The sequence below is a fragment of the Artemia sp. Qi Xiang Cuo genome, chromosome 7 (genome assembly GCF_049724085.1).
Source record: "Artemia sp. Qi Xiang Cuo chromosome 7, ASM4972408v1, whole genome shotgun sequence".
Taxonomy (NCBI): Eukaryota; Metazoa; Arthropoda; class Branchiopoda; order Anostraca; family Artemiidae; genus Artemia; species Artemia sp. Qi Xiang Cuo.
This window is the reverse complement of record NC_142800.1, coordinates 74,923,203-74,947,985: the sequence shown is the minus strand read 5'-3', so window position 1 is coordinate 74,947,985 and position 24,783 is coordinate 74,923,203. Positions and strand designations below refer to the sequence as shown.

Sequence of the window (24,783 nt, the reverse complement as noted above, 5' to 3'; positions counted from 1 at the left end):
CTTCGTCATTTTTTTTTCGGAAACTGAGATACTGCACTAATTTCGTCAATTATGCTAATTTTGACACTGAATACTGCACTAATTTCGTCAATTATGCTAATTTTTCCTTATTATTTACACTAACGAAAAATGTCATGAAACGCTAAACGCTATATGTCCTTCAAGGCCGTATCCAGAAAAAGGGGTTAGCGGCTTAACCCTCCCCCCTCCCGCAAAATATGTGTCCGATTCGCAAAAACGTAGCAAAAACGAATATAAACCAATTGTTGATCAATTGATTTTCAAAAAAAATTTGCACCCCCCCCCCTTCTGAAAAATATCCTGGATACGACCCTGATGACGTTTATGATTTTTTTCGAAACTAGAGCCAGTTTCCACTCTTGTAATTTACCCATACTATGTGAGGGAAACTAGATTAATATATATTTTTTGGCCTACTTCAAGATGCCTTATTTAAAGAATCCAGTGGCCCCACTGCCCTCAACACGTGTAGTTAAAGTAAGTCTCCGAAGGCCCCTCCAGTCTCTCTACGATCACGAATATCCTTCTGTTATATATCCTGAACTAAGTCATTGATGAGACTTCGTTTTAATTACTACGAAGCATGGAAGCTTATAGTTTCTTTTACTATACGTTTTATTTTCAGAATCCGTGCCTTTCATTTATTCCATTCAATACATTCTGCTTAAGTTCGAAACGGCGCAATCTCTTATTCTAGCTCATGACAGTTATGTTCGCTATTCTAGTTCATAGTATGAGCCATTCAGAGGCCAATTTAAAGGCGGGGCCGATGTACCTTTCTTCAAACTAGCAACGTCCTATTTATTCAATACGGTGGTATTTAATACCAACTTTTGAACTAGGATTTATTTCTAGATTAACGCCACTCATTTTGAGCGTTTTAATGCTGAATTTTAAAAAATTAATCCTCTCACTATGTTTTTTTTATGATTTCGGGCCTTTCCCCATTACATTCAATGCATCGAACATTCTGCTTCAATTTAAAAAAAAACGCTAAATCACTTATTCTAGCTTACGGCAGTTGTGTTCACTGTTCCAGTTCACAATACGAACCATTTAGAGGTCAATTTAAGGGCGGGGCCGATGTACTGTTCTTCAAACTAGAAACATAGTAGTTACTCAATACGGTGGTATTTAACATATTTCATTTTGAACGGTTTAATACTGACTTTTTAAAAATTTAGAGCTTGTCTCTAAGATTTTGCCTCCCAAACTCTACTAAAAAAATTGACAAATTTACCAAAAAATGAAACTTAAACGCTGAATTCTTGCGCAATGTATTTTTTTTCCAGGATCAGGGAGTTATTTACTACAGAGATTTTAGTTCATGATATATCCTTTAAAATGCTACTTGATCGCTTGGCAAAAGGAATTTTCTTCGCCGAGCATCTTTGTGTTGCTGTATATATATATACACACACACATATATATATATATATATATATATATATATATATATATATATATATATATATATATATATATATATATATATATATATATATATATATATATATATATATATATATATATATATATATATATATATATATATATATATAAATATATATATATATATATAATGAAAGATCTTAAGCCGAACTGGCCAGCCATGACAAAAAACCAACAAAGAGAAAAAATCTCTAAAAAAAAAAAACAAACAAACGAGACTGTGGCCAGTGGAGAGAAAATGAAAACAACAGAAACAAAACAACGCGGATATTTCGCCTGTATACAAACAAGGCGTCTTCAGCACAAAAGACACACAAAAAAACAAGATAAAACTAAAAACCAATAAAACAACCACCAAAAAAAAAACAAAAATGTACAATCGGTGCAAACTAATCCACGTAGAGAAAAGGTGCTAAAACAGAGTTACTTCAGTGAGGACACCAGAACAACTGAGGAAAAATAGAAAAACTGTAAATTACTTTAATTATTCAGTTGCGAAATAATCCTTTTGTTAGCTATTACTGAAGCAAATCGTTTTGGTCTAACAGGTAAAATAGTCCCCTGGTGATTATTTAAAATCTTTACTCCCTTATTGACAATTGATTCACTCTTTAGAAGGTTATCATAAATTGGGTCAATATTTAAATTACCCGTGTCCCTATTTATGGAAAGGTCAGCAAACATATGTTTTTTAATTTCTATGGCTTCCCTGGCCCATTGGGTGTACCCCTTATCATTAGAAATAGCCAAGGCTTCATCAAATTTTACAAAATGGTCTGGTTGAAGCCAAATATGCTCTGCTAAAGCTGAAACGAAAGTTTCTGGAGGCTTGCTTAATTGTAGGGTTTTTTCTATTGAATTACGGTGTTCAATAAACCTTTCAACAAATTGTTGGTGAGTCCTACCAATATAGAACTTCCCACAAGAACACGGAATTTTATACACCCCACTTACTAAATTTCCCCGAGTTAAATCCTTACCAGAACTAAAAAAACTACCCATTGGCCTCAGCGATTGGAAACATGTATCAATACCAAATTTACGTAAAACCCGTGAAAGTTTCTCCCCCAAACCAGGTACATATGGTAATGAAATGAAGCTTTTTGATACAACTAAATCTAAAGACTGAGAAACCTCAATAACACTACTACTATGTTTTGCCCGTCTATTTTCAATTATCTTATCAATTAAATTAATTGGATAAATATTAAAAAATAAAATATCCCTCAAGTATAACAATTCTGAATCCAGAAATTACTGGGAACAGATTTTAAAGGATCTATCCACTAGTGAAATTACAACCCCCCTTTCACCGACATAGGGTGGCAAGAATGAAAATTTAAATACCTATCATTGTGCGTAGGTTTTCTGTAAATCGAGAAAAGTAAATGGAAATCCCTTTTAATTAATAAAATATCCAGAAAAGGTAATTTATTATTATCCTCAAATTCAACTGTAAATTTAATATTATTATCAAAACTATTTAAATGCTTACAAAAAAGGTCTAAGGAGTACAACCCATGTTTCCAAACGCAGACCACATCATCCATGAACCTACCCCAGAAGCAAGGTGAGATTCTAAAACTGTTTATAGCGGAGGTTTCAATGGCATCTATGAATAGATTTGCCAATAAAGGAGAAAGCGGAGCCCCCATAGGTAAACCAAAAATTTGTCTATAAAACTCCCCTTGAAAACCAAAATAAAAAGAAAATTCATTTACCAGCATAATTAGTTTCATAATGACATCAATATCAAAACTGGCTAACGTCACATCTTGTATTAAATCAAAGTGTCTTTCTAATTTACTTTTTAAAATATCGTCACACCTTTTTAAATCACAATTTGAATACATGGACACAACATCAAAACTTCAAAGAATTGAACTCTCCTCCCACGTGAAATTTCGCAATTTATTATTAAGATCAGTCGATTTTTTTAAATATGATTTTTGTGTTACCAAAAGTGGACGCAAAGCTACCGACAACCATTTTCCTAATTTTGAAACAGGTGACAGACAAGTTGACACAATGGGGCGGAGGGGGGATCCAGTCTTATGAATCTTAGGTAGACTATAGATCTTGGGTGCCGAACAACCCCTAGGATAATATTTGTTATAAAACTGTTGGGTAATGTGAAAATTATTTTTAATTGACTCTAAGTCCTTTCGTGTTGTTTTTACATATTTATCAGTATGATCAAAATTAAGTTTTTTGTATTTAATAGTATCCGAAATAATGGAATTCATTTGATTATTATAGTCTTCAGTGTTCATAACTACTATGGTGTTTCCATTATCTGCTCTGGTGATAGTAAAGAATTTATTCTTTTTCAAATCATAAAGAATTTTAATGTCATTTTTTTGTAAAATGTCTTTACCAATGAAGTTCATATTAAAGGTGTTTAGTTTTCTTACGATCTCAGCTCTGAGTTCTTGAGGAGTATCAACCTTATCTATAGAAGCCATAATTCCTGATTCCACCTTTGAAATTATTTTAGAATAGGAGACTGGTGTTGGAAAACAGAACTTTGAACCCTTCAACAAAACGGCTTCCTGTTGAATATTAAGAGGCTTAGAAGACAAATTCTTAATTGCTGGACCCAGACAATGACGAGGATAAAAAACATCTGAATCTTGGAAATTCTCAAACAAAAGTTTATTAAACTTGTCAACAAAACGAACCTTGTAAAAATGAAAATCCTGGCTAAAATATATAATGGCATTTTCATTAATTCTTATAAAATTATCATTTGTAAGTTTATTTATTAAATAGTTTAAAAAATAATTTATGTCATTATAAATTTTAAAACTTCTCTGTTTTTGTTCATAAATTACGTGATTTAAAGCTATTAGGCTTAATTTATTTTTTAATTTTGTTTCATTTTCAGTTCCAAAATGGGTACATATTTTAAAAGATTTCGGAATCACTGATTCCTTCTTGAAATTTTGTAAGAAAATTTGTTGATTTAATAGATTTGCATTTTTTTTAAATAAAGACAAATGATAATTGACAGAAGTGTCTTATTGTTTCCCAGACAATTTACGAATTAAATATATTAAGCCGAACTGGCACGCACTTACAAAAAATAAAAAAAGATAAAAATATCTAAAAAAAAAAAAACAAACGAGACTGTGGCCAGTGGAGAGAAAAGGAAAACAACAGAAACAAAACAACGCGGATATTTCGCCTGTATACAAACAAGGCGTATTCAGTACGAAAGACACAAAAAAACAAGATAAAACTAAAAACCAATAAAACCACCACCAAAAAAAAAACAACAAAAATGTACAATCGGCGCAAACTAATCCACGTAGTGAAAAGATGCTCAAATAGAGTTACTTCAGTGAGGACACCAGAGCAACTGAGGAAAAATAAAAAAACTGTAAATTACTTTAATTATTCAGTTGCGAAATAATCCTTTTGTTAGCTATTACTGAAGCAAATCGTTTTGGTCTAACAGGTAAAATAGTCCCCTGGTGATTATTTAAAATCTTTACTCCCTTATTGACAATTGATTCACTCTTTAGAAGGTTATCATAAATTGGGTCAATATTTAAATTACCCGTGTCCCTATTTATGGAAAGGTTAGCAAATATATGTTTTTTAATTTCTATGGCTTCCCTGGCCCATTGGGTGTACCCCCTATCATTAGAAATAGCCAAGGCTTCATCAAATTTTACAAAATGGTCTGGTTGAAGCCAAATATGTTCTGCTAAAGCTGAAACGAAAGTTTCTGGAGGCTTGCTTAATTGTAGGGTTTTTTCTATTGAATTACGGTGTTCAATAAACCTTTCAACAAATTGTTGGTGAGTCCTACCAATATAGAACTTCCCACAAGAACACGGAATTTTATACACCCCACTTACTAAATTTCCCCGAGTTAAATCCTTACCAGAACTAAAAAAACTACCCATTGGCCTCAGCGATTGGAAACATGTATCAATACCAAATTTACGTAAAACCCGTGAAAGTTTCTCCCCCAAACCAGGTACATATGGTAATGAAATGAAGCTTTTTGATACAACTAAATCTAAAGATTGAGAAACCTCAATAACCCTACTACTATGTTTAGCCCGTCTATTTTCAATTATTTTATCAATGAACTTAATTGGATAACTATTACAAAATAAAATATCCCTCAAGTATAACAATTCTGAATCCAGAAATTCCTGGGAACAGATTTTAAAGGCTCTATCCACTAGTGAAATTACAACCCCCTTTTCACCGACATAGGGTGGCAAGAATGAAAATTTAAATACCTATCATTGTGCGTAGGTTTTCTGTAAATCGAGAAAAGTAAATGGAAATCCCTTTTAATTAATAAAATATCCAGAAAAGGTAATTTATTATTATCCTCAAATTCAACTGTAAATTTAATATTATTATCAAAACTATTTAAATGCTTACAAAAAAGGTCTAAGGAGTACAACCCATGTTTCCAAACGCAGACCACATCATCCATGAACCTACCCCAGAAGCAAGGGGAGATTCTAAAACTATTTATAGCGGAGGTTTCAATGGCATCTATGAATAGATTTGCCAATAAAGGAGAAAGAGAAGCCCCCATAGGTAAACCAAAAATTTGTCTATAAAACTCCCCTCGAAAACCAAAATAAAAAGAAAATTCATTTACCAGCATAATTAGTTTCATAATGACATCAATATCCAAACTGGCTAACGTCACATCCTGTATTAAATCAAAGTGTTTTTCTAATTTACTTTTTAAAATATCCTCGCACCTTTTTAAATCACAATTTGAATACATGGACACAACATCAAAACTGCAAAGAATTGAAGTCTCCTCCAACGTGAACTTGCGCAATTTATTAGTAAGATCAGTCGAATTTTTTAAATATGATTTTTGTGTTACCAAAAGTGGACGTAAAGCTACCGACAACCATTTTCCTAATTTTGAAACAGGTGACAGACAAGTTGACACAATGGGGCGGAGGGGGATCCAGTCTTATGAATCTTAGGTAGACTATAGATCTTGGGTGCCGAACAACCCCTAGGATAATATTTGTTATAAAACTGTGGGGTAATGTGAAAATTATTTTTCATTGACTCTAATTCCTTTCTTGTTGATTTTACATATTTATCTATAGGATCAAAATCAAGTTTTTTGTATGTAATAGTGTTCAAAATAATGGATTTCATTTGATTATTATAATCTTCAGTGTTCATAACTACTATCATGTGTCCCTTCTCGGCTCTGGTGATATTAATGAATTTATTCTTTTTCAAATCAGAAAGGATTTTAATTTCATTTTTTTGTGAAATTTCTTTAACAATGAAGTTCATATTAAAGGTGTTTAGTTTTCTTAAGATATCAGCTCTGAGTTCTTGAGGAGTATAAACCTTATCTATAGAAGCCATAATTCCTGATTCCACCTTTGAAATTATTTTAGAATAGGAGACTGGTGTTGGAAAACAGAACTTTGAACCTTTCAACAAAACGGCTTCCTGTTGAATATTAAGAGGCTTAGAAGACAAATTCTTAATTGCTGGACCCAGACAATGACGAGGATAAAAAACACATCTGAATCTTGGAAATTCTCAAACAAAAGTTTATTAAACTTGTCAACCAAACGAACCTTGCAAAAATGAAAATCAGGGCTAAAATATATAATGGCATTTTCATTAATTATAATAAATATACAATTTGTAATTTTATTAATAAAAATTTTTAAAAAATATTTTATTTAATATTAATTTTTAAAACGTCTCTGTTTTTGTTCATAAATTACGTGATTTAAATCTAATAGGCTTAATTTATTTTTTAATTTTGTTTCATTTTCAGTTCCAAAATGGGTACGTATTATAAAAGAAATTTTAATTAGTTTGCCCGCCTTTCAAAGTTGAAAGAAAATTTGTTGATTTAATAGATTTGCATGTTTTTTGGCTAAAGATAATAAAATAGTTTACGTAGCAGACTATATCTCAACGTACATTTGACAACAGGAAGAAACTGAGCCAAAATGGCACGCAATTACAAAAAATCAACAAAGAGAAAAATATAAAAAAAAACAAACAAACGAGACTGTGGACCGGGGAGAGACAAGAAAAACAACAGAAAAAAAAAAATGTTTATTTTTCACCTTTATAAAAACACGGCTTATTCAGAACTAAATAAACAAAAAAACAAGATAAAACTAAAAATCACTAAAACCATCACCAAAAAAAAAACAACAAAAATGTCAACTAGGAACACACTAAACCACGTAGGGACAAGATGCTAAAATAAAGTTACTTCAGTGAGGACCCCAGAGCAACTGAGGAAAAATAGAAAAACTGTAAATTACTTTAATTATTCAGTTGCGAAATAATCCTTTTGTTAGCTATTACTGAAGCAAATCGTTTTGGTCTAACAGGTAAAATAGTCCCCTGGTGATTATTTAAAATCTTTACTCCCTTATTGACAATTGATTCACTCTTTAGAAGGTTATCATAAATTGGGTCAATATTTAAATTACCCGTGTCCCTATTTATGGAAAGGTTAGCAAACATATGTTTTTTAATTTCTATGGCTTCCCTGGCCCATTGGGTGTACCCCTTATCATTAGAAATAGCCAAGGCTTCATCAAATTTTACAAAATGGTCTGGTTGAAGCCAAATATGCTCTGCTAAAGCTGAAACGAAAGTTTCTGGAGGCTTGCTTAATTGTAGGGTTTTTCCTATTGAATTACGGTGTTCAATAAACCTTTCAACAAATTGTTGGTGAGTCCTACCAATATAGAACTTCCCACAAGAACACGGAATTTTATACACCCCACTTACTAAATTTCCCCGAGTTAAATCCTTACAAGAACTAAAAAAACTACTCATTGTCCTCAGCTATTGGAAACATGTATCAATAACAAATTTACGTAAAACCAGTGAAAGTTTCTCCCCCAATCCAGGTACATATGGTAATGAAATTAAGCTTTTTGATACAACTAAATCTAAAGACTGAGAAACCTCAATAACCCTACTACTATGTTTGGTCCGTCTATTTTCAATTATTTTATCAATTAACTTAATAGGATAACTATTACAAAATAAAATATCCCTCAAGTATAACAATTCTGAATCCAGAAATTCCTGGGAACAGATTTTAAAGGATCTATCCACTAGTGAAATTACAACCCCTCTTTTCACCGACATAGGGTGGCAAGAATGTAAATTTAAATACCTATCATTGTGCGTAGGTTTTCTGTAAATCGAGAAAAGTAAATGGAAATCCCTTTTCTCTTTGATTCTTTTCTCTTTAATCCTTTTCTCTTTAATATGAACTTCATTGGTAAAGACATTTCACAAAAAAATGACATTAAAATCCTTTCTGATTTGAAAAAGGATAAATTCCTTACTATCACCAGAGCCGATAAGGGAAACACGATCGTAATTATGAACACTGAAGAGTATAATAATCAAATGAAATCCATTATTTTGAACACTATTACATACAAAAAACTTGATTTTGATCCTACAGATAAATATGTAAAATCAACAAGAAAGGAATTAGAGTCAATGAAAAATAATTTTCACATTACCCCACAGTTTTATAACAAATATTATCCTAGGGGTTGTTCGGCACCCAAGATCTATAGTCTACCTAAGATTCATAAGACTGGAGCCCCCCTCCGCCCTATTGTGTCAACTTGTCTGTCACCTGTTTCAAAATTAGGAAAATGGTTGTCGGTAGCTTTACGTCCACTTTTGGGAACACAAAAATCATATTTAAAAAATTCGACTGATCTTACTAATAAATTGCGCAATGTCACGTTGGAGGAGAGTTCAATTCTTTGCAGTTTTGATGTTGTGTCCATGTATTCAAATTGTGATTTAAAAAGGTGCGACGATATTTTAAAAAGTAAATTATAAAAACACTTTGATTTAATACAGGATGTGACGTTAGCCAGTTTGGATATTGATGTCATTATGAAACTAATTATGCTGGTAAATGAATTTTCTTTTTATTTTGGTTTTCAAGGGGAGTTTTATAGACAAATTTTTGGTTTACCTATGGGGGCTTCTCTTTCTCCTTTATTGGCAAATCTATTCATAGATGCCATTGAAACCTCCGCTATAAACAGTTTTAGAATCTCCCCTTGCTTCTGGGGTAGGTTCATGGATGATGTGGTCTGCGTTTGGAAACATGTGTTGTACTCCTTAGACCTTTTTTGTAAGCATTTAAATAGTTTTGATAATAATATTAAATTTACAGTTGAATTTGAGGATAATAATAAATTACCTTGTCTGGATATTTTATTAATTAAAAGAGATTTCCATTTACTTTTCTCGATTTACAGAAAACCTACGCACAATGATAGGTATTTAAATTTTCATTCTTGCCACCCTATGTCGGTGAAAAGGGGGGTTGTAATTTCACTAGTGGATAGAGCCTTTAAAATCTGTTCCCAGGAATTTCTGGATTCAGAATTGTTATACTTGAGGGATATTTTATTCTGTAATAGTTATCCAATTAAGTTCATTGATAAAATAATTGAAAATAGACGGGCCAAACATAGTAGTAGGGCTATTGAGGTTTCTCAGTCTTTAGATTTAGTTGTATCAAAAATCTTCATTTCACTACCATATGTACCTGGTTTGGGGGAGAAACTTTCACGGGTTTTACGTAAATTTGGTATTGATACATGTTTCCAATCGCTGAGGCCAATGAGTAGTTTTTTTAGTTCTGGTAAGGATTTAACTCGGGGAAATTTAGTAAGTGGGGTGTATAAAATTCCGTGTTCTTGTGGGAAGTTCTATATTGGTAGGACTCACCAACAATTTGTTGAAAGGTTTATTGAACACCGTAATTCAATAGAAAAAACCCTACAATTAAGCAAGCCTCCAGAAACTTTCGTTTCAGCTTTAGCAGAGCATATTTGGCTTCCACCAGACCATTTTGTAAAATTTGATGAAGCCTTGGCTATTTCTAATGATAAGGGGTACACCCAATGGGCCAGGGAAGCCATGGAAATTAAAAAACATATGTTTGCTAACCTTTCCATAAATAGGGACACGGGTAATTTAAATATTGACCCAATTTATGATAACCTTCTAAAGAGTGAATCAATTGTCAATAAGGGAGTAAAGATTTTAAATAATCACCAGGGGACTATTTTACCTGTTAGACCAAAACGATTTGCTTCAGTAATAGCTAACAAAAGGATTATTTCGCAACTGAATAATTAAAGTAATTTACAGTTTTTTTATTTTTCCTCAGTTACTCTGGTGTCCTCACTGAAGTAACTCTATTTTAGCATCTTTTACCTACGTGGATTAGTTTGCGCCGATTGTACATTTTTGTTGTTTTTTTTTGGTGGTGGTTTTATTGGTTTTTAGTTTTATCTTGTTTTTTTCTGTGTCTTTCGTGCTGAAGACGCCTTGTTTGTATACAGGTGAAATATCCGCGTTGTTTTGTTTATGTTGTTTTTCTTTTCTCTCCATGGGCCACAATATCGTTTGTTTGTTTTTTTTTTAGAGATTTTTCTCTTTGTATATTTTTTGTCATGAAGTGTTAGTTCGTCTTAATTCCTTTTAGTTGACTGTTTGCCGTGGAGCAATAATTCGCTTATGAATATAAATATTGGTCTTTGTCTAAAAAACATGCAATCCTGTACCATCGGAAACATTTCTTTCGAATATGAAAGAATGACAAGCAAATTCCAAATACTTTTATAATACATAACCATTTTGGAACTGAAAATGAAAACAAAATTAAAAAATAAATTAAGCCTAATAGCTTTAAATTACGTAATTTAGGAAAAAAAACAGAGACGTTTTAAAAATTATAATGAAATAAAATATTTTTTAAAATTTTTAATAAAAAAACATACAAATGGTATTTTTTTAAGAATTAATGAAAATGCCCTTATATATTTTAGCCATGATTTTAATTTGTACAAGGTTCGTTTGGTTGACAAGTTTAATAAACTTTTGTTTGAGAATTTCCAAGATTCAGTTGTTTTTTATCCTCGTCATTGTCTGGGTCCAGCAATTAAGAATTTGTCTTCTAAGCCTCTTAATATTCAACAGGAAGCCGTTTTGTTGAAAGGTTCAAAGTTCTGTTTTCCAACACCAGTCTCCTATTCTAAAATAATTTCAAAGGTGGAATCAGGAATTATGGCTTCTATAGATAAGGTTGATACTCCTCAAGAACTCAGAGCTGAGATCGTAAGAAAACTAAACACCTTTAATATGAACTTCATTGGGAAAGACATTTTACAAAAAAATGACATTAAAATCCTTTCTGATTTGAAAAAGGATAAATTCCTTACTATCACCAGAGCTGATAAGGGAAACACGATCGTAATTATGAACACTGAAGAATAGAATAATCAAATGAATTCAATTATTACGGACACTATTACATACAAAAAACTTGATTTTTATCCTACAGATAATTATTTAAAATCAACAAGAAAGTAATTAGAGTCAATGAAAAATAATTTTCACATTACACCACAGTTTTATAACAAATATTATCCTAGGGGTTGTTCGGCACCCAAGATCTATAGTCTACCTAAGATTTATAAGACTGGATCCCCCCTCCGCCCTATTGTGTCAACTTGTCTGTCACCTGTTTCAAAATTAGGAAAATGGTTGTCGGTAGCTTTACGTCCACTTTTGGGAACACAAAAATCATATTTAAAAAATTCGACTGATCTTACTAATAAATTGCGCAATTTCACGTTGGAGGAGAGTTCAATTCTTTGCAGTTTTGATGTTGTGTCCATGTATTCAAATTGTGATTTAAAAAGGTGCGACGATATTTTAAAAAGTAAATTAGAAAAACACTTTGATTTAATACAGGATGTGACGTTAGCCAGTTTGGATATTGATGTTATTATGAAACTAATTATGCTGGTGAATGAATTTTCTTTTTATTTTGGTTTTCGAGGGGAGTTTTATAGACAAATTTTTGGTTTACCTATGGGGGCTTCTCTTTCTCCTTTATTGGCAAATCTATTCATAGATGCCATTGAAACCTCCGCTATAAACAGTTTTAGAATCTCCCCTTGCTTCTGGGGTAGGTTCATGGATGATGTGGTCTGCGTTTGGAAACATGGGTTGTACTCCTTAGACCTTTTTTGTAAGCATTTAAATAGTTTTGATAATAATATTAAATTTACAGTTGAATTTGAGGATAATAATAAATTACCTTTTCTGGATATATTATTAATTAAAAGGGATTTCCATTTACTTTTCTCGATTTACAGAAAACCTACGCACAATGATAGGTGCGTAGGTTTTTTTTTTGGTGGGTGTTTTTTGGGTTTTTTTTTTTATATTGTTTTTTTTTTGTTTTTTTTTTGTGTCTTTCGTGCTGAAGACGCTTTGTTTTTATACAGGCAAAATATCCGCGTTGTTTTGTTTATGTTGTTTTCCTTTCATCGCCACTGGCCACAGTCTCGTTTGTTTTTTTTTTTTTTAGAGATTTTTGTATTTGTTGGTTTTTTATATATATATATATATATATATATATATATATATATATATATATATATATATATATATATATATATATATATATATATATATATATATATATATATATATATATATATATATATATATATATATATATATATATATATATATTGTTACATGTAAAACATGTTATATTTACAAATGGAAAGGCTAAGCCACTGCTTAACATAACAGTAAAAGAAAATTGTTTGCTAAAACATTTTGTAACATATGCTAAAAGTCTGATTAGAAAAGGGTTTGAAGAATACTAATTCAACGCGCAAAATGAAATATTTCAAATGCACCTTTAAAAATTTAGGCCGCTAGATTTAAACGTTACACAAAGTTTAAAATATACTAAGAAAAAAGAAAGAAAACTAACTTTACTTAACCCCTGAAATTATTACATTTTATATAATTGTTATACATTTAAATATTCATTATTATATATTTTTATATATTCGTATTTTTACGCATAAAATATATTTTATATACTTATAAATGGAAAGGCTGGTCTAAGCCATAATTGAACATAACGGTAAAGAAAAATTGTTTGTTAAAAAATTTTATTACGCATGTTAAAAGTTTAATTAGAAGAGAATTTGAAAAATATTAATTCAAGTAACATAATAAAACATTTTAAACACACTCTTAAAACTTAGTTCATTCGACTTACATGGTACACGAAGTTTAAAATCAACTAAGAAAAAAAGACAGAAAACTAACCTTTGACGATATATTATCGGCCGAAGTGGCTTGTTCAGTAGACGCAACAGATTGGGAGGAGCCTTCGCCTGTGGCTTCTGAGAGGCTTGGCGTAGAACTTGCTTTTCGAGAAGTTAATACACTTGAAGTACTTGGCTTGTCTTTGCCCCTCTGAACACTTGTGGCTCGTGTAAGCTTACTTTTTGGTGTTTCCTTTGATAATGCATCTGGCTCATAGCCAGGAGCCAAGCGAAGATCGTATTTTCCTTCGGCTCCCATGCGATAGGAATTGGCCCCACCATAATCCCACGTAATATCTATCCAACCGTTATGTAGTTCACCTAACACAAAAAATTTATAATATATATTGTTTTTAGTGTCTTGTTTATTGTATTCGTTGTGTTTTATCAGTGTATTGTTAGGCCCGAACATGCTAAGCTTCTCAGGCTAAACAACCGTTAACAGTGCATGTGAAATAGTTTTTAGTATGTATAAATGGTGATGATGATGACAAATCGTAGAATAGTCTATTCTAGGGAGGTGTCGGTATTCCAACGGAAGGCTAAGATAAAAAAAAAAGAGGCGTAGCTCACCTTTAAGGTCCACATTTGGTTTTAAATTACATTAAAAAGAACAATTAAAATTCTAAAGTCTGTTTAACACAGAGCAGCGACAATGGAAAAAACAAAACAGACCAATCGTCTAATAGATACAGTCGTGCTATAAAAGAAATGGTACTGATTTAGAATCAAGTCATGTGGTGTGGATCCTTCTGTAGGGGCGTGTAAAAAAAAAAGACTAACTCATCACCAAAATAATGCTATTTTTTTACGATTTCTGATCGTTTGGCCAGAATTTGACATTAACATACAGAGATATAATTAAAAATTTACTGGCCAAAGGGCGGATGGCTACAAGATGGGATAAAAAAAGGCAAAAAACTTGTGCTTTTTGGCCAGACCAGGTTCTAAATCCATAGGCAGTTCGAAACAATTTAAAGGAAGGATCAAATTCTGCCAGTATTTCAATGTATTTGGTTGCAAGGAAATAGATTATATGAATCAGAAAGAAAGAAGAAATGGAGAAAAATAATTCCCCTGCGTTAGATGGTGTAAAAGAAAAAAAAATTAAAGACTATTGACACCAAAACAACACTATTTTTAACGATAGTTTGGCCCAAATTTGACATTAAGATACAAGTATGTAACTAACAATTTACTCGCCATGGGTGGGCTGGCCACATGATGAAACAAAAAAAAAGAAGCAAAAATGATTTGTCTTTTCGTCACTGGCTTTACTCAGTATTAGTGTTGGACTATATTCAATATATCAATATATCGGAGCAAATATCGATATCGAATATCGAAACGAAATATCGACATCGAAAACGATATTTGAAATGTTTTGACTATTTTCAGTCTTTTCTGCTATTTACCGGTGAACGTCCTGCAGAAAAGATCCAACATAGAAAATTGTTTTGGAAATGGCCGAGAGGATCAACAACGATGTATTTAATTCGTTGACTCATACATGCTGATGCACAGCATAACTGTATCCATAAGTTGACATAGCTCGTTCTCGGATTCAAAATATGTTTAGTAAGGGTGGACTTTCAAATGTTGCTGGGAACCTCCAAAGAACTGGGCTGTATAAAATGCCTTCTGGGCTTATAGGCCTTGGTCAGATCACACCTGTCATGATTGCCACATATCTTGATCTGTGTTTTATGAAAATGTATATTTTCACTGACGATCTTCTCCAAGTTGAGAGTACAATACAGAGAGATATGGATTTGGCCTTTCTGACTAGTAAATCTGCATCAATAGATGCAAGTGCCATGACACTCCCTGTGATTCAGTCACGACGTAATCAAGCTAGTTTGTGGAGTTTCAGTAGTCAATGCAATGCATGCTTCGCCAGCAGCCGAATCTATAAAGGCTCTGCATATTTTCAATGGGGAGTCTTTAGTTCCAAGGAAAACTGATCCATTCAACTCGCGGAAGCCTCATAATATGAGTATCAGAAATATGTGTACGAGGTGATCAGTTCCAAGGCTGATGAGTTAATCAAACAGTTGGGGGATAACGACCTGTAAGTAAGGAGCGATTCGGTCTAATAGTAACCGAAACCCTAAAAAAGGAATTTTGATAACAATATATACATCAAAAGAATTGGCTTTTTATGCTGATTCCAAATGTGTGAAGTTCATTAAGTTTAATGTACCCATCAAAAGCTACGAGCCTCAAAAGATTTTCCTAATTTTTGAGAAAGGGGAGAAACACCTCCAAAAAAGACAAGGACTATTAAGGAAAAGTGCACTATCAGATTCAGCATATTATGGAACCCTACTGTAAAGGTTCCAACCTCCCATCTGCAAAAACATGGAATTTTTTTTTTTTCAGAAGAAAGATCACGGATACATGTTTATTTGTTGTTTTTTTTTTCCAACAGGGTGATCGTGTCAAATCAATGGTCCAAGAATATAGGGAGAGGACTCGTTCGAACAAAAATTTAAAGTTCTAGTGCCCCTTCAAAGTGATTGAAAATACTGGAGGGCAACTAACCCTCCTCCAACGCCCTTTTCCCCGAAGTCATCTGATAACAATGTTGAGATATCTATTTTGTTCACCATAGCTGAAAAATCAAATAACTGGGGCTCTAGAGATGACATAACCACCAACAACCTGGGGGAAGGGTTGTAAGTTATGAATTTTGCTTGTTGTCTACGTATAGTATCTTTAATTTCTAAGGAAACAGACATTTTTCGGGGAGGGGGGATTTTCCATGTGCAGGGGAGTTTCCGGGGATGAACTTACAAGTGGGAAGTTTACATGGGAAAGTTACATTGGGAGAATTTTCCAGAACTATACAAAATTGTTCCTACTTTCTCTTTGCCGATTCAATTCTTCATTTGGACATGTTCCGGTTAAATTGTCACGACCCTCCACAATACCTGGGGGAAGGGCTATACATTATGGATTTGCCTATTGCTTATATATATTATTTGTTATTTGGAAGAAAATATACATTTTCTGTGGAGGGGGGATTTTTCACAGGGAGAATTTTCCATGAACAGGGAAGTTTCCCGGGATGAGCTTACAAGGGGAAATTTTTCCAGAACTCCTCTACGAAATTTACCTTACTGTCTCTTTGCTGATTCAATTCTTCATCTGGACATGTTCCGGTTAAATTGTCACGACCCTCCACAATACCTGGGGAAAGGGCTATACATTATGGATTTGCCTATTGTTGATATATATTAATTGTTATTTGGAAGAAAATATACATTTTCTGTGGAGGGGGGATTTTTCACAGGGAGAATTTTCAATGAACAGGGAAGTTTCCCGGGCTGAGCTTACAAGGGGAAATTTTACCAGAACTCCTCTACGAAATTTACCTTACTGTCTCTTTGCTGATTCAATTCTTCATCTGGACATGTTCCGGTTAAATTGTCACGACCCTCCACAATACCTGGGGAAAGGGCTATACATTATGGATTTGCCTATTGTTTATATATATTATTTGTTATTTGGAAGAAAATATACATTTTCTGTGGAGGGGGATTTTTCACAGGGAGAATTTTCCATGAACAGGGAAGTTTCCCGGGATGAGCTTACAAGGGGAAATTTTACCAGAACTCCTCTACAAAATTTACCTTACTGTCTCTTTGCTGATTCAATTCTTCATCTGGACATGTTCCGGTTAAATTGTCACGACCCTCCACAATACCTGGGGAAAGGGCTATACATTATGGATTTGCCTATTGTTTATATATATTATTTGTTATTTGGAAGAAAATATACATTTTCTGTGGAGGGGGATTTTTCACAGGGAGAATTTTCCATGAACAGGGAAGTTTCCCGGGATGAGCTTACAAGGGGAAATTTTTCCAGAACTCCTCTACGAAATTTACCTTACTGTCTCTTTGCTGATTCAATTCTTCATCTGGACATGTTCCGGTTAAATTGTCACGACCCTCCACAAGACCTGGGGAAAGGGATATACATTATGGATTTGCCTATTGTTTATATATATTATTTGTTATTTGGAAGAAAATATACATTTTCTGTGGAGGGGGGATTTTTCACAGGGAGAATTTTCCATGAACAGGGAAGTTTCCCGGGCTGAGCTTACAAGGGGAAATTTTTCCAGAACTCCTCTACGAAATTTACCTTTCTGTCTCTTTGCTGATTCAATTCTTCATCTGGACATGTTCCGGTTAAATTGTCACGACCCTCCACAATACCTGGGGAAAGGGCTATACATTATGGATTTGCCTATTGTTTATATATATTATTTGTTATTTGGAAGAAAATATACATTTTCTGTGGAGGGGGATTTTTCACAGGGAGAATTTTCCATGAACAGGGAAGTTTCCCGGGATGAGCTTACAAGGGGAAATTTTACCAGAACTCCTCTACGAAATTTACCTTACTGTCTCTTTGCTGATTCAATTCTTCATCTGGACATGTTCCGGTTAAATTGTCACGACCCTCCACAATACCTGGGGGAAGGGCTATACATTATGGATTTGCCTATTGTTTATATATATTATTTGTTATTTGGAAGAAAATATACATTTTCTGTGGAGGGGGTATTTTTCACAGGGAGAATTTTCCATGAACAGGGAAGTTTCCCGGGATGAGCTTACAAGGGGAAATTTTTCCAGAACTCCTCTACGAAATTTACCTTACTGTCTCTTTGCTGATTCAATTCTTCATCTGGACATGTTCCGGTTAAATTGTCACGACCCTCCACAATACCTGGGGAAAGGGCTATACATTATGGATTTGCCTATTGTTTATATATATTATTTGTTATTTGGAAGAAAATATACATTTTCTGTGGAGGGGGGATTTTTCACAGGGAGAATTTTCCATGAACAGGGAAGTTTCCCGGGATGAGCTTACAAGGGGAAATTTTACCAGAACTCCTCTACGAAATTTACCTTACTGTCTCTTTGCTGATTCAATTCTTCATCTGGACATGTTCCGGTTAAATTGTCACGACCCTCCACAATACCTGGGGAAAGGGCTATACATTATGGATTTGCCTATTGTTTATATATATTATTTGTTATTTGGAAGAAAATATACATTTTCTGTGGAGGGGGGATTTTTCACAGGGAGAATTTTCCATGAACAGGGAAGTTTCCCGGGATGAGCTTACAAGGGGAAATTTTTCCAGAACTCCTCTACGAAATTTACCTTACTGTCTCTTTGCTGATTCAAGTCTTCATCTGGACATGTTCCGGTTAAATTGTCACGACCCTCCACAATACCTGGGGAAAGGGCTATACATTATGGATTTGCCTATTGTTTATATATATTATTTGTTATTTGGAAGAAAATATACATTTTCTGTGGAGGGGGATTTTTCACAGGGAGAATTTTCCATGAACAGGGAAGTTTCCCGGGATGAGCTTACAAGGGGAAATTTTTCCAGAACTCCTCTACGAAATTTACCTTACTGTCTCTTTGCTGATTCAATTCTTCATCTGGACATGTTCCGGTTAAATTGTCACGACCCTCCACACTACCTGGGGAAAGGGCTATACATTATGGATTTGCCTATTGTTTATATATATTATTTGTTATTTGGAAGAAAATATACATTTTCTGTGGAGGGGGATTTTTCACAGGGAGAATTTTCCATGAACAGGGAAGTTTCCCGGGATGAGCTTACAAGGGGAAATTTTTCCAGAACTCCTCTACGAAATTTACCTTACTGTCTCTTTGCTGATTCAATTCTTCATCTGGACATGTTCCGGTTAAATTGTCACGACCCTCCACAATACCTGGGGAAAGGGCTATACATTATGGATTTGCCTATTGTTTATATATATTATTTGTTATTTGGAAGAAAATATACATTTTCTGTGGAGGGGGGATTTTTCACAGGGAGAATTTTCCATGAACAGGGAAGTTTCCCGGGATGAGCTTACAAGGGGAAATTTTTCCAGAACTCCTCTACGAAATTTACCTTTCTGTCTCTTTGCTGATTCAATTCTTCATCTGGACATGTTCCGGTTAAATTGTCACGACCCTCCACAATACCTGGGGAAAGGGCTATACATTATGGATGTGCCTATTGTTTATATATATTATTTGTTATTTGGAAGAAAATATACATTTTCTGTGGAGGGGGGATTTTTCACAGGGAGAATTTTCCATGAACAGGGAAGTTTCCCGGGATGAGCTTACAAGGGGAAATTTTACCAGAACTCCTCTACGAAATTTACCTTACTGTCTCTTTGCTGATTCAATTCTTCATCTGGACATGTTCCGGTTAAATTGTCACGACCCTCCACAATACCTGGGGAAAGGGCTATACATTATGGATTTGCCTATTGTTTATATATATTATTTGTTATTTGGAAGAAAATATACATTTTCTGTGGAGGGGGGATTTTTCACAGGGAGAATTTTCCATGAACAGGGAAGTTTCCCGGGATGAGCTTACAAGGGGAAATTTTACCAGAACTCCTCTACAAAATTTACCTTACTGTCTCTTTGCTGATTCAATTCTTCATCTGGACATGTTCCGGTTAAATTGTCACGACCCTCCACAATACCTGGGGGAAGGGCTATACATTATGGATTTGCCTATTGTTTATATATATTATTTGTTATTTGGAAGAAAATATACATTTTCTGTGGAGGGGGGATTTTTCACAGGGAGAATTTTCCATGAACAGGGAAGTTTCCCGGGATGAGCTTACAAGGGGAAATTTTTCCAGAACTCCTCTACGAAATTTACCTTACTGTCTCTTTGCTGATTCAATTCTTCATCTGGACATGTTCCGGTTAAATTGTCACGACCCTCCACAATACCTGGGGAAAGGGCTATACATTATGGATTTGCCTATTGTTTAGATATATTATTTGTTAGTTGGAAGAAAATATACATTTTCTGTGGAGGGGGGATTTTTCACAGGGAGAATTTTCCATGAACAGGGAAGTTTCCCGGGATGAGCTTACAAGGGGAAATTTTTCCAGAACTCCTCTACGAAATTTACCTTACTGTCTCTTTGCTGATTCAATTCTTCATCTGGACATGTTCCGGTTAAATTGTCACGACCCTCCACAATACCTGGGGAAAGGGCTATACATTATGGATTTGCCTATTGTTTATATATATTATTTGTTATTTGGAAGAAAATATACATTTTCTGTGGAGGGGGATTTTTCACAGGGAGAATTTTCCATGAACAGGGAAGTTTCCCGGGATGAGCTTACAAGGGGAAATTTTACCAGAACTCCTCTACGAAATTTACCTTACTGTCTCTTTGCTGATTCAATTCTTCATCTGGACATGTTCCGGTTAAATTGTCACGACCCTCCACAATACCTGGGGGAAGGGCTATACATTATGGATTTGCCTATTGTTTATATATATTATTTGTTATTTGGAAGAAAATATACATTTTCTGTGGAGGGGGGATTTTTCACAGGGAGAATTTTCCATGAACAGGGAAGTTTCCCGGGATGAGCTTACAAGGGGAAATTTTTCCAGAACTCCTCTACGAAATTTACCTTACTGTCTCTTTGCTGATTCAATTCTTCATCTGGACATGTTCCGGTTAAATTGTCACGACCCTCCACAATACCTGGGGAAAGGGCTATACATTATGGATTTGCCTATTGTTTATATATATTATTTGTTATTTGGAAGAAAATATACATTTTCTGTGGAGGGGGGATTTTTCACAGGGAGAATTTTCCATGAACAGGGAAGTTTCCCGGGATGAGCTTACAAGGGGAAATTTTACCAGAACTCCTCTACGAAATTTACCTTACTGTCTCTTTGCTGATTCAATTCTTCATCTGGACATGGTCCGGTTAAATTGTCACGACCCTCCACAATACCTGGGGAAAGGGCTATACATTATGGATTTGCCTATTGTTTATATATATTATTTGTTATTTGGAAGAAAATATACATTTTCTGTGGAGGGGGGATTTTTCACAGGGAGAATTTTCCATGAACAGGGAAGTTTCCCGGGATGAGCTTACAAGGGGAAATTTTTCCAGAACTCCTCTACTAAATTTACCTTACTGTCTCTTTGCTGATTCAATTCTTCATCTGGACATGTTCCGGTTAAATTGTCACGACCCTCCACAATACCTGGGGAAAGGGCTATACATTATGGATTTGCCTATTGTTTATATATATTATTTGTTATTTGGAAGAAAATATACATTTTCTGTGGAGGGGGGATTTTTCACAGGGAGAATTTTCCATGAACAGGGAAGTTTCCCGGGATGAGCTTACAATGTGAAATTTTACCAGAACTCCTCTACGAAATTTACCTTACTGTCTCTTTGCTGATTCAATTCTTCATCTGGACATGTTCCGGTTAAATTGTCACGACCCTCCACAATACCTGGGGAAAGGGCTATACATTATGGATTTGCCTATTGTTTATATATATTATTTGTTATTTGGAAGAAAATATACATTTTCTGTGGAGGGGGGATTTTTCACAGGGAGAATTTTCCATGAACAGGGAAGTTTCCCGGGATGAGCTTACAAGGGGAAATTTTTCCAGAACTCCTCTACGAAATTTACCTTTCTGTCTCTTTGCTGATTCAATTTTACATCTAGAGATGTTTTTTTTTAATTGCCCGGGGAAAATTTTCTGAAAAGTTAAAACTCTCTGGGGGTTTTTTTCGTGAGAGGGAGGGATATTCCGCAGGAGAAATTCTCCATAGGGGAATTTTCCGTGGGAGAAATTGGTCATGGCAGAATTTTCTGCGAGAGAAACTTTCCATTGGAAGGATAGAACTTCCAGGAAAAATTTCCCACCGAGGGGTTTTTCCGGGATGATTCGAAAATAAATTAGAAATTCAATGAAAAACAAGTCTTTTTTCGACTGAAAGTAAGCTAAAGAAAATTTTCTTGGCGAAATTGTCCAGAAGAAAATTTCTGAGCGGTATTTTCAGCAGGGATGGATTTATCGTGGGAGGGGGGGGGGAGGAGATCTTAAGTGGGCTGAATTTTCCATAAAGGAATCTTCGTGGGGGGGGGGGAAGGGGAGAAGTAGATTTCCCGGTATTATTGGAAAACGATCAGAAACTAAATAAAAAACTGAAACTAGGGAGCAATATTGAAACTTGAAGCGAAAGGAAATCGAGCCGCATTCATGAGAAATCCTACCGCATTCCTGCATGAAGAGATATACCCCCTTCTCAATGCCTCGCTCTATACGCTAAAGTTTGAATTTTGTCCGGGATCTTTATGAACAACTCCTGAAACACAAGGGTTGTTTAATAAAAATAAGAAGCTTTTTAAAATACTAAAAAAAAACATACATGAGGGGTATTCCTCACACATATGCAATAATTTCTGTTCTTTTCTTTTTTTATTTAATCACTGAAAGGTAGAACCAATTCTCAGGGGAAAACATTGCATGTTGCTGATTTTGAATAGCCATAAGTAGCAGGTTGGTTATCTTTCTTTATCCTGAGCCCGAGCAATTTCAAATCTGGATTTCTATGATATTCATTTAATTAATCGAAGTTTGTTTTTATTGTTTGATTTCGTGTTACTCAGTTTTACGAAAATTTTGCAAAATAAGCTTTAATTACAATTCTTTTATTGAACTTTTGGAAAGCCGAGAGTTAATCTAAACAAAAAAAAAATGAGCAGAAACATCGAAATCGATATATCGATTATCGAATATCGAGAGTAAAAATATCGATATATCGTTTAATCAAGTTATCGTCCAACACTACTAAGTATACACAGAGCATTAACAGGCTGGGCCACATACATAGGATGAGGGCAGGTTTGACTCCCCCCCCCCCCGCCACAAAAAATGTTTCCTGGCTCGTAATTTGGCCATATGAATACAGGCAAAAAGACAATTTCTCCTCGAAATAGCCGAAAAATTTCTCACAAATTTAACGAATTTATGGGACAAACATAGACAAATAAAAAACGGTGTGTTAATAAAAATGAGTTAAATAAAAAAGACAACTCACCGACAACAGTTCCCTCCCCAGGAGGGCTACCATCCTGATCCCTCCATTTCCAATCAACTCCTCTAACAACTCTGGCTCCAGGTTGAAGGTGTTTCAAAACATTGTTCTTGATATGACGTCTTTGCTTTCGTATCTGAGCTTCCATCTCACGCGCTGCTTTCCCAAGATCATCGCAAACCCCTATAGAGATAGATTGCACATAATTACAGTTCAGATGATCTTTTTTTTAAGTGAGGGTTCCATAGCCTCAAGTGGTTGGCTCATTCTCGTCTTTTTTTGTGAACAGACGCAACATATAATGTATATAGAAAAAAAGAAGAAAAATATATATTGGTTATTATACTCCGTGAATTATAACATATAATATGTTTAGGGATTATACATAACTATTTATATATAATCAGGAATTTGATAGGGATTTCATTTTTTTTTTCATCCAAAGCTTTGCGCACCCCTAGAAATGTTAATGACAAATAATTCCGGTTCAGGTTTTTTATGGCGAAGGTCCTTCGGGACAGTATCAAGGGGGGTTACCCCCAACTTCCTTGTACGCAGGTAATAGTTTATGTTGAGAATATGAATGTAAAAGGGACAATAGAAAATTGAAGCATGCAGCCCTCGCAAAACCTCTTGCTCGTTGCCTATAATTACTATTCCAAAAAAGCATTGTCTTGTTTTGTTTATAGTTTGTTTTTTGTTTTTTTTTTTACGCTGCTTATTTTCTACCATCGTTTATTTTGTAATTAATGTTATTGTTCATAACAATTCAAAGGTTGTTAAGGAAAAAGCATTGCTATATGCAAAAACAGTATTTTTTTGGCGGTGATCTGAATGAAAAACAATCAGTGAAAATTACAAAGTTAGGCAAAATAAAAAATACGACACCAATACAGTACACATGGTATACTATATATTGAATATATTACTGTCAATATACTCAATATACTCGTAGTCTTCTCTCAATAGGTTGATTTGAACAGGAATTTTAATTTTTTACAGTGGCAAAATCTTATTAACAAGATCCTTCTATTCGCCTGGCATATTATGTTCCTAAATTCAATGTAAGCTTAAGTTTTTTCTAATGCAGAATTCTCCCGAATCTAAAATTTGGGATAACAGGTTCAACTGATTTAAGAAACATACCGTTTAGTAGTGGCAATTCACA

General features: G+C 34.1%; 1 protein-coding gene across 4 annotated transcripts in view; it reads right to left on the bottom strand.

Annotated features, from left to right (window-relative positions):
- The window catches only part of Ufd4 (ubiquitin fusion-degradation 4-like), a 145,854-nt gene that overhangs the window by 38,195 nt on the left and 82,876 nt on the right, over positions 1-24,783 (bottom strand). For all 4 annotated transcript variants that reach the window (XM_089092565.1, XM_089092563.1, XM_089092564.1 and 1 more), the window contains 2 exons: positions 23,619-23,798; positions 13,654-13,973 (listed from right to left, as the gene is read on the bottom strand). In XM_089092565.1, coding sequence (XP_088948691.1) covers positions 13,654-13,973; positions 23,619-23,798 — 500 coding nt within the window. The remainder of the gene's footprint in view (positions 1-13,653; positions 13,974-23,618; positions 23,799-24,783) is intronic.